The sequence below is a fragment of the Camelina sativa genome, chromosome 7 (assembly GCF_000633955.1).
Source record: "Camelina sativa cultivar DH55 chromosome 7, Cs, whole genome shotgun sequence".
In the NCBI taxonomy this organism is placed as follows: domain Eukaryota; kingdom Viridiplantae; phylum Streptophyta; class Magnoliopsida; order Brassicales; family Brassicaceae; genus Camelina; species Camelina sativa.
In genome coordinates, this window is record NC_025691.1 from 23,509,642 (window position 1) to 23,520,513 (window position 10,872).

The window sequence follows — 10,872 nt, forward strand, 5'->3', positions numbered from 1 at the left end:
AGAAGGCTACTGGTCTTGGCAACCCAATTTTATCACCTAAAATTTGTTAACCAAAAAAATTATAAGATTGTACTAAAATGTAATTCACATACTATACCATGATTATTGATTAATTTATAAGTTCATAAACATGACTTACCTATAATGTCTGAAACAGTGCGGCCATTGGTGAACCTTCCATTAGGCAAACCATTGCCAAAATCAATCCCGTAATAGGGCAGATTCGCTGTCGCTAAACTTCTTGGTAGATTCTTATTGTTGCCTACATCAGACAATGAATCTCCGAATATAAACTGGACTATCTTGCAATCGTAGCCGTTGATTCCAAGAAGGATGAACAACAATAATATTGCGCAAAACTTCATGTCGCCAATTCAAAATGTTTGTTGATTGAAAAAGATTTGTTAATTTGGTGGGTTTTTAAAGGGTTTTGGAGGTGAAAAAATAGGACTAATTAGTAAGAAAGGTGGAGGAGTAATGTGAGACTAAAGAGGTGAAGGTAGATTTTGAGTTGATGAACCAACTGATTTTGTTTTTCTTTCTTCTTTAATAATTATTTTTGTTTTATGTTTGATTCAAACCTACTTCAACTACTCTTTCCTCGTGTTGGTGTCGTAAGTTGTAACCGTTTCTTGTCCGTAAACTTGAAATCTTGTCATTTTAGGGAATTATCAAATCTTGCAGTAAATAGTTTCAAGTTTGGGGTTTAAGAACTCATTTATCGAGTAACACCAGATATCAGTTTTACCTTAATGCGGAATATTTCGTTGTAGTGTTAACTAAACTAAAACCTCTCAAAGAAAAAAAAAACTAAAACCTCTTTAAAAAAACAAAAACCTCTATTAAACTCTGACGATTTTCCTCATGCATGTACTCTTCACTTGCTTTTTCGTGACTCTAGCTAGTAGGAGGTAGAAGTTACTCTTACTAAAATATCACTAGAACCATTTGTTAATGAAAAAATACTATTCATGCCAAAGAAAGGAGATTTTTTTTAAAAAAAAAATAGAAGATTCTAAAGTTTCCACTTTCCATGTTTGTCCAGAATTTGTTTTTTGTTTTTGTTTTCTTTCACGTGGGCTAAGATTGGAAAATGTTTAATCATGGCCCATGATTCATCGGACAGTATCAAGCCCAATGGACCAAAGGTGAATGGTTGGGCTGCTGGGTGAAATCAAGGTGATTGAGTGGGTTATTCTCGTAAAATAACCAAAAGGTGAGCGTTTGAGACCGTTGGACAATAAAGAGTGTGTATAGTACAAGGCTATTTCTGACTGAAACAGAGTATGTACTTGTATAAAACAGAGTGAGTTAATAATTGGGGGGGGGGACCTTTAATACTTTGATCTACAAGTGTTTTGAAAAATCCAGACTAACCGGGCCGGTTAAGATAGTAAACCCGCAATTTGGACATTATTTTGGTCTGATTGTACCTTTAAAAAGCCAGTGTTTTTAAAACCGGACATACAAATTAATTTTTATTCAAAATCCTTTGGTCATTAAAAAAAAAAGAAAAAAAAAGAAGTAAAATACTGAAATATCCATTGAACCATAATTGTGTGAACCAAAGTCTACGGATGTCTTGTGCCCATAAAAATAAGTGATCAAAAAGACACACACAACATACTAGTTATATAACTTATCCTACGTGGCCAAAACACAGCCGTTTGGTCCACATAATGGGCACCACATCTACACAAAAGAAAGAAAACACAAACCCGTAACTTTATCCTCATCTCATCATCACCGTCCATTTCTTAATCCAACGGTATATACTCCTCGGAAATCTCTAACAATATCTCTAATCCACTCAAACAAAAACACATTTAACCAAAACAAAACTGAAGCAGCGAGAGGCCGAGAGAGGGAGAGACTCCATTGTTGAAGTGCGTGTGTGTGTGTGTGTTCACAGAACTCCTCAAAGCTTCTTTTCTCTAAAGAACAATGGCGACGGTTACACTCAAATCCTTCACCGGTCTACGTCAATCATCAACGGAGCAAACCAACTTCGTCTCTCATCATGTACCGTCATCACTTTCTCTCCCTCAACGACGTAGCAGCTCTCTCCGTGTTACCGCAGCCAGATCCACTCCCAAACTCTCCAACCGTAAGCTCCGCGTCGCCGTCATCGGTGGTGGTCCTGCAGGCGGAGCTGCTGCTGAGACTCTAGCTCAAGGAGGTATCGAGACGGTTCTCATCGAGCGTAAGATGGACAACTGTAAGCCCTGCGGTGGCGCCATCCCTCTCTGTATGGTCGGAGAGTTCAATTTGCCGTTGGACATCATTGACCGTAGAGTGACGAAGATGAAGATGATATCGCCTTCCAACATCGCTGTTGACATTGGCCGTACGCTTAAGGAGCATGAGTATATTGGTATGGTGAGAAGAGAAGTGCTTGACCAGTACCTGAGGGAACGTGCTGAGAAGAATGGTGCTACTGTTATTAACGGTCTCTTCCTCAAGATGGATCATCCTGAGAACTGGGACTCGCCCTACACTCTGCATTACACTGAGTACGATGGCAAAACTGGATCTACGGGAACAAAGAAGACAATGGAGGTTGATGCTGTCATTGGTGCTGATGGAGCTAACTCTAGGGTTGCTAAATCTATTGATGCTGGTGATTACGACTACGCCATTGCGTTTCAGGTCAAATCCCTTAACTTCTTTGAGTTTAATGGTTGTTGGTTGATCAGTAGAGCTGTTTAGGATTTTTGAAAGATCATGTTTTTTATGGAGTTTTAGTTGGAATCTTTCAGGAGAGAATTAGGATTCCTGATGACAAAATGACTTACTATGAGGATTTAGCTGAGATGTATGTTGGAGATGATGTGTCTCCAGATTTCTATGGTTGGGTGTTCCCTAAGTGCGACCATGTAGCTGTTGGAACAGGGACTGTGACTCACAAAGGTGACATCAAGAAGTTCCAGCTCGCTACTCGTAACAGAGCCAAAGACAAGATTTTGGGAGGCAAGATCATCCGTGTTGAGGCTCATCCTATTCCTGAACACCCGAGACCACGTAGGCTCTCGAAAAGAGTGGCTCTTGTTGGTGATGCTGCAGGTTATGTGACTAAATGCTCTGGTGAAGGGATCTACTTTGCTGCTAAGAGTGGTAGAATGTGTGCTGAAGCCATTGTTGAAGGTTCACAGAATGGTAAGTTAAAACAAAACCGCCTTTTTCAGGTTCTTGAGTTTTAAGTTTTGTAGTGAATCCTAAAGTCTATGTGTGGTTTGACAACAGGTAAGAAGATGATTGATGAAGGGGACTTGAGGAAGTACTTGGAGAAATGGGATAAGACATACTTGCCTACGTACAGAGTCCTTGATGTGTTGCAGAAAGTATTTTACAGATCGAATCCAGCTAGAGAAGCGTTTGTGGAGATGTGTGCTGATGAGTATGTTCAGAAGATGACATTTGATAGTTATCTGTACAAGAGGGTTGCCCCAGGTAGTCCTTTGGAAGACATCAAGTTGGCTGTGAACACCATTGGGAGTTTGGTCAGAGCTAATGCTCTAAGGAGAGAGATTGAGAAGCTTAATGTTTAAGAACCAAAAAGATGAGGTCTATCCCTTTTCTTCCTATCTCTCTCTTTTTGTTTCTTTGTTAGTAGCATCTACCGTACACTAATGTTAATGCTCTTCAAGGTGGTATTATTCAGTATCATATTTTATGTTTTTTTTTGTTTGTTTATTGAATTAGTCAAAAGCATTTGCCTTTACAATCACCAAAAAAAACAGAATCACAAACCACTACTAAACTCATTTGAGAAACCACACAAGAGATACTTGACCTCTTCATCACTCTCCTCCATTACTGCATCATTAACCGACTCATCACTAGCGACTGATCCGCTGCTTGAACACGAAGCTATATGAGCCTGATCGGACTTGAGACTTCTCTTCTTCTTCCTCTTGTGGTTAGCCTTGAAACAAGCTTGTCTCAGCCTCTTTGTCTTTTCCTCAAACTCCAAATCTGGTAACTCCTCAATCGTCCTTTTCTCCTTCTCCAGCATTTTCAACGCGTTCTGCAGTTTCCCTGCATTCTCTTCGCCTTCCATCTTCTGCAGCTCCTAATCACAGAGAATTAAAAACATTTTCAATTCACTAATCCAAAAAAACAATTAATACTGAGTTTAATGTCTTGTTTCTACATACCTTGACGTTACTGATCAAAGTTTTTAGGCTCATGAGTTTGCGATGAGGCCATCTCCGAATACCCAATTCACGACATCTTCTTTTCAGAAGAGTTAAACCAACGTTGAGCTCTATAGCAGCCTGAGTTATAGGCATATAGAAGTAGCGAGAGACAGTTTCCATTGACAATGCCTTTGAAGCTGGACAAGTCGTGTAGGTAGTAGTATTATCGCTGATGATTCTGACGCTATTTTCTCTGCGTCTCTCGTTAAGTTTCCTCTTCTTTGTCGTCTCTTGCACTGCTCTATGTTTAGTCTTGTGTTCCGATGAAGCACCACCATATCCTCTGTTATGCTCTGTTTCGTTCCATGATCCAGAGCTGTATGAATTGAGTAAATCTACAGAACAAAGCAAGACCCATGACACCTCTACATACATATACATATATATGTAATTATGTATCTGACAACTCTAAAACTATATGTTGTATACCTTCAGACAAAGGTTCAAGATCAGGTAATGGCAGAGAAGTTGTAGTCAAAGGAAAAGATTGAGAGGCAGAGCTTTCGTGGAGAGCAAGAAGATCGTCTTCCCAGTCAAATAGAGGATAGCTTAAGGAGCTGCATGCGTTTGCAAAAAAACAAAAACAGAGAAATTAAATTATAAGAAAACATAAATACTACTATTAACCAATTAACCTCTAAACAAGAAATTGACCTTTGATCAAATGATGGTGAATGAGTTAGGAATGAGAATGGCTTATCTTCTTTGGTTTTGTGATCAGCCATTGTAGAGAGGAAGGGAGAGAGAGAGCGAGAGAAGTTGTGTTGTAAAAATCGATGAGGGAGAAAAGATTTATATATTATGCATTCAGATGAGAGAGTAGCACAGTAGTAAGATATGGAGAGAGAATAAAAGCGGAATTTAGTGATGATGAAACTATTAGAAGTGGGGTATTGAGTATTGACGGCGAATTGATAGCCCTGTTAAATTTGGAGTTACGAGAGATATGATTAATGTTAATTAGTGGTGGTTATATTGTTAGAAGCGTTTTGGTTTGGATTAGACTTCTCTTTTCGTCTCTCCATGCATATATGACATGCAATCATTTCGAGTAAATAGTTACCAGTACTGATGATAGTTACTAGTACATATACAATCCACATATGTGTAGACTGTAGACTATGTACATGTTCTTATATACGTACATTACACATAACAATGATCATGATGATTGTGTATAAACATAATTAATAGCCACTAACTGAATGAGGTGTGCTCAGTTAAGATTACAAGATGTAACGTATGGTTAAAAACTTAATTATAGATCATGGCCAAGCTTTTTTTTCCTTTTTTCTTTTCTATATTTCATAATTTATCAATGAAGTAACAAAAAGAGGTTTTTATATTCCACTTCCACAAAAGAAACGATCCGAAAGCCAAAGAGTTTTTAGTTCTTAATTAGGGTGTCTGAGAAACCGTTTGGAAGAAGAGTTAGTAGCAAAACCTCTGCTTCTACTCTTTCGATGTCTTGGAATTGGAACTTTCTCAAGAAGAGACAAGACCTCAGGCATCGATGGTCTAACTTTAACCTCTCCAATACATTGTAAAGCCAAGAAAGACATCATAAACGCTGCTTTCTGAGGGTATTGACCCACAAGTTTCGTGTCCATTATCCTAAACACTTTTCGCTTGTCTCGCAAGTAAGGTGTCGCCCATTCCACTAGGTATTCTTCTTCTCGAGCTTTGGTTTTGTCTATTGCTCTACGTCCAGATAGAATCTCTAGCAAGACTACACCAAAGCTGTAGACGTCGCATTTCGTTGTTAGATGACCTGACAGAGACCAAAGCAGAGACCAATAAATGTGTTTTAGAAATATCATGTTATGTCGTTGTTAATTGAAATTGGAGCAAATGAAACCATCAAACAAAGAGAAACCTGTTGCTAGATATTCCGGAGCTGCGTAACCTTCTGTACCGATGACTTGGGTTGTCACATGTGAACGGTTGTCTTTTGGACCTTCTTTGGCCAATCCAAAGTCCGAGAGTTTTGGGTTGAATCCTGAATCAAGAAGGATATTTGCTGCTTTGAAGTCTCTGTAAATGACTTGGTCCTTAGCTTCGTGCAAAAAACAAAGCCCTCGAGCAGCACCAATCGCCACTTTCATACGCAGTGACCAAGAAAGCACATTAGAACCCCCTAGAATAAACAAGATTCATCAGGTCATGAACAATGCAAAGTAACATAAACATAAATGTTGGATTTTAATTCTTACTTACTCTCAAACAAATGATTTTCAAGACTACCATTAGGCATATACTCGTAAACCAAAAGACGTTGTTCGTCTTCCAAGGAGTACCCAATCAGTTTCACCAGATTTGGATGATGCAATCTTCCAAGATAATTCACTTCCCTCTTTAGAAAGAAAGCATACACATGTAAATATTTTAAAAGGGTATATATAGCCTCAAAGGAAATCATAATAAAGTAATTAGAAAAGAAGCTTACCACCCACTCCTTGTGTCCCTGAAACCCTTCAGTTTTAAGCTTCTTTACAGCAACAGCGACTTCGATTCCAGCAGGTCCACCATTAACACAGCCCTTGTGAACAAAGCCAAACCCTCCTTCTCCAATTAGACTCTCTGGACAGAAGTTTCCAGTAGCATTCTTTAGCTCATCTAAGGTAAATGACTTCAGATATTGAGAATGCATGATGTCTCCTTCTTCACGCGGTGCAGGTAGAGTGCTGTTAGCTTCACATTTTCTTGTAATCAGAGGCTTTAAACTCCATGGATATGAAAGATTCGAGCTTCTTCCAGTATCACTATTAGCTCCTGGACCAGAACAATACCACATTCTGACATCAAAGGTGGGATGGGAAAATTATCAACAGCACAATTAATAATTTAAGAACAGGGGAATTAAAGCCCTCTCTGCTTCTGTACGTACCACTAGAGATGAATCAAGTAACTACAAAAAAAAAACCTATTTCATATCTGCTTCTGACATTCCTATGCTTAGTCGAGTAAGACTTCATTAATTAGCAGTACATAGAAATTCTTAAGTCAGCTAGAACACCTCAAAAACCCAAATATTTCGTCTTCAATTCACATTCACATTCACATTCAGCTAGACTACGAGAATCCAGGACAATGTAGCTCTGTCCGTATTGGAACAACAATTAGATCAAATAGAGAGATAGATGAGAAAGGGGCTTACGTGAAAAGGGTTTGGAGTTCACTGAGGAGTCGTCAACGTTAACATCCTCATTCTTTGAGGAAGATCCAAAGCAATTCCCCATTATAGAGGTCTAAATCCTCCAAAACCCTAGAGAGACCAATTGTAATGGGAAACAAACACTATCATTTATGGATGGATCTTTGTCACCACTGCCTCTGTCATCGACATTCTTCCTCCGGGGCCAAAAAAGGAAGAACGATGTAAATGAGAGAGTGGTGAGGTTCAAAAAATGTGTTTGGATTTCGAAGGTTTTTGGAATTTGAGAGATCAGAGAAAGCAAAAGAAAGGTTGAATATTGTAAAACTAAAATTGTTACAAGAAAAAGAAAAAAAAACCTAAAAGCTAAAATTAGAGAGAAAGGAAACGAGTTTCCGTGTTGTATTAACTTCCCTGTCAGAGTCACCACCCCCCTATTGTATTAATTACCCTATTGACTTATTTACATCACGTGCAACTCTCGTGTCCCCCACACTCTTTGTCTTTCAATGAATTTTCGTTTTTATATAATTTAAATCCTGTTTGACAAAAAAAAATTATAATAATTTAAATCCTTTTTGTTTTTTCGTTTTTAGTAACTTGTTAATTTATTTTTTCTTTCTTTTTTTAACAATACTTTTTATTACTTTTTCTCTTAAAAAAAATTATATGCTTCATTTTATTATCTCTTAATTTTTTTTAATAATCTCGATCTAAAAATGATTATTTTTCGATTAGGATAACTGTTATAGGTTTTACATACCTATGAAATTTAATAACTAGAGAACGATCAGATCTATCTATTATTTAATATAATTACTAGGTTCGGACCCGCACATACGTGCGGGGTTATATTTGCGTAAATATTTTTAAAATTGAAAAAATTTCACGTAAACCTCTACTTATACCTGCATGAGTGATATATATATATATATAAATAAATTAAGATAAGTGATATTATGTGTATATTATTTTAAGCTAATACAAACAATTGACATTTAAAACTGTTTGTTTAGGGGAGTTAAATCAAATTTGGATTCAGCTTCAGTTTCATTTATTTTATGTATTTAACCTAGATGTATATATTTTGGAACGGGATACTCTTTTGGTTCTCTATGCGTCAAATTTTTTTGTCTCATAACTGTTCTTTTTTAAATAATACATATTCGACTATATTTATTATAATAGGTTTAGACAGAATATATGTATTCTCTCTTTATAAATTTAATTTTTATTAACTTTAAATATTTATTTGGTATAACATATACATAATTTGAACGCATATCAGTTTGATATTTGGTTTAGTTTCACAAATGAATGATGATTTTTTTTAATATCAATAAAGAAGACAACTAAATTTGAAGACAATGAGAAAGTGATATTGTCCTTAGGCATAATCAAAACTAAACCATAATCGTATTTTGGACCGTAGCCGTATATAACATTTAGAAATCTTAACCGTTAATCATAAATATATGGTTAAATTTATATTAATTGTAACTGTTAATTACCGTAATCGTATCAAAACCGTTAGTCAATCAGATAGTTAAAATATACATTTTTTACCTAACTATTTTTAAAATATAATAAAATATACTAATAATTATTTATTTAACATGAATAGTATGATATATAGATATATGATTACAATAAAAGAGCATATCAACTAAAAATAAATAATATCAACTGTATTATATCATCAAATAATATCAAATGTATCATATCATCAAATAATGCACCGTATATAACCATAACCGATAGTTAATAAACCGTAATCGTACCTATGTTATGCCTACTTGTCCATATCCATCCCGTTGCGTATCATAGAATTTCCAGATGACCTAAATATAATTGTCAAGCGTTCAAATCCGTCTAATATATCTGCTTGCAATGTGTAAAATTTTTTGATCCGAAATACTCCATTCCGCGTAATTCACATGAGTAAATAGTATGTTCGCATATGTTCTGCTGGAATTCGTGTTCCCAAAATTTTCGTCCCGTATTTTGTCAAAAATAGTTTAGATAATGATTTTTATTTTCTAAATTACACGTTTCTTTCTCTAACCCATTATTTAATGTCTCGATATTTTGAAATAAATAGAGAATTGAATTTGAATTTAGTTATTTTATATTTGAAAGCCACAATAAAATTTAAACATTTAAATTTTATACTATTTTATTTTTACCTCTATTTCTTGTCCAACTTTTTATGAGAAACAGTTTAGATAATGGCCGTGTTCTTTTTACAATCGCAGATGCAGTGAATGCAACACAAATTAATAGCCCAAAATGGTTTGTAGTCCGGTAAAGTAGGGAGCCGCTGTTGTCACAACGACTGAAAAATTAAGAAAAAACAGAGTTTCAACAGTCGCTGGAAATACCAGCGTTGATCTTAAAAACTGTTTTTGCTTGCTGTCATAGTCGGAGCGACTCATTTATGTTGAATTTGTTCCCAAAACAGTGTTATTTTCTGGTTGCTGTCGTTGTGACTGTGAAAAGAACACGGCCAATGTCATTATTTTTTGAATTTCTTGATCCCATTTTATACCGGTTATTTCCTATTAGATCATTTTTTAAAAACCATTTACATCTTATATAAAAAAAAAATCGTCTTAAAATAGAGATTTACACTTCTAGAAGTTGACCCTTACTCAAATAGGAGATTTTGAAAATTATATATCACTACCAATTTTTTTGTATTTAAGGATAACAACATTAATAAGAAAAGAAAATAAGAGATAGTAGTTTTTATTTTTATATATAATAAAATTAGCTTTTGAAAGATTTAAGTTTAATATTAAAATTAAATGATTACAATTTTAAGTGTTTTGGGCTACCAAAAAAAAGAAGTGTTTTGTTAGATTTAATCTGTGGTATATGTGTAAGTTAGACTTTTAGTATTAGAATCACATATTTAGATGTGCTAAGGTAACTTAACAAAAGCTATAAATATAAATTCGGTTTTCTTATTTCCATATATATTAATCATAACTAATTTAATTTTATCTAAAGATGATTCAGAAACTGATGCTTTAAACATTTAAAAGAACGTAGTAACTAATTTATAAACACGGTAACAACCACCAAAAAGGGGTCTTACCATGAGACTCGGATATGTTCTGTTTAGTGACATATAACAGCAAATGGATCCATCAGGTAGATTATTTTTCATATAAAAATTCTTTGTTTTTTGTAAATAATTTTGTGGGCAAATTCTTAATATTTTTTTAAATATTATTTTTAAGAAACAGGTGAGAAAATTAGAACAGAAAAATAGGAAAAAAAAGAAAGATAATGTAAAGGCAGAATATATAAGTCAAATATCATTTTGGTGTCTCAAAAATTCATTACAATTTTTACGTAATGAAAAAAACAAAATGTCAATCTATAAACTAAAATAATCCCAAATTGCTTTTACCAATTTCAATATTAGTCCCTCATATTTTTTCATGTAACATCCTAATTAAAACAAAGTTCACAAAAGATAACTAATTTTCGATAATTCTAATTATAAAATTA

The 10,872-nt window shown here is 35.0% G+C and overlaps 3 protein-coding genes across 3 annotated transcripts; 1 reads left to right on the plus strand and 2 right to left on the minus strand.

The window, feature by feature from the left end:
* Positions 1,837–3,680, plus strand: LOC104702172 (geranylgeranyl diphosphate reductase, chloroplastic). The gene is made up of 3 exons (XM_010418001.2): positions 1,837–2,649; positions 2,760–3,156; positions 3,244–3,680. The coding sequence occupies exons 1-3, from the start codon at positions 1,945–1,947 to the stop codon at positions 3,546–3,548; spliced, it is 1,407 nt and encodes a 468-aa protein (XP_010416303.1). The 5' UTR covers positions 1,837–1,944; the 3' UTR covers positions 3,549–3,680.
* On the minus strand, positions 3,733–5,093 carry LOC104702174 (protein RKD2-like). The gene has a single exon (XM_019227819.1). It carries the CDS (start codon positions 4,058–4,060, stop codon positions 3,743–3,745), a length of 318 nt encoding a protein of 105 aa, XP_019083364.1. The 5' UTR covers positions 4,061–5,093; the 3' UTR covers positions 3,733–3,742.
* Positions 5,533–7,739, minus strand: LOC104702175 (protein kinase 2B, chloroplastic-like). The gene is made up of 5 exons (XM_010418003.2): positions 7,357–7,739; positions 6,646–6,971; positions 6,417–6,552; positions 6,076–6,336; positions 5,533–5,970 (listed from the first exon to the last, which is right to left on the minus strand). Exons 1-5 carry the CDS (start codon positions 7,436–7,438, stop codon positions 5,594–5,596), a joined length of 1,182 nt encoding a protein of 393 aa, XP_010416305.1. The 5' UTR covers positions 7,439–7,739; the 3' UTR covers positions 5,533–5,593.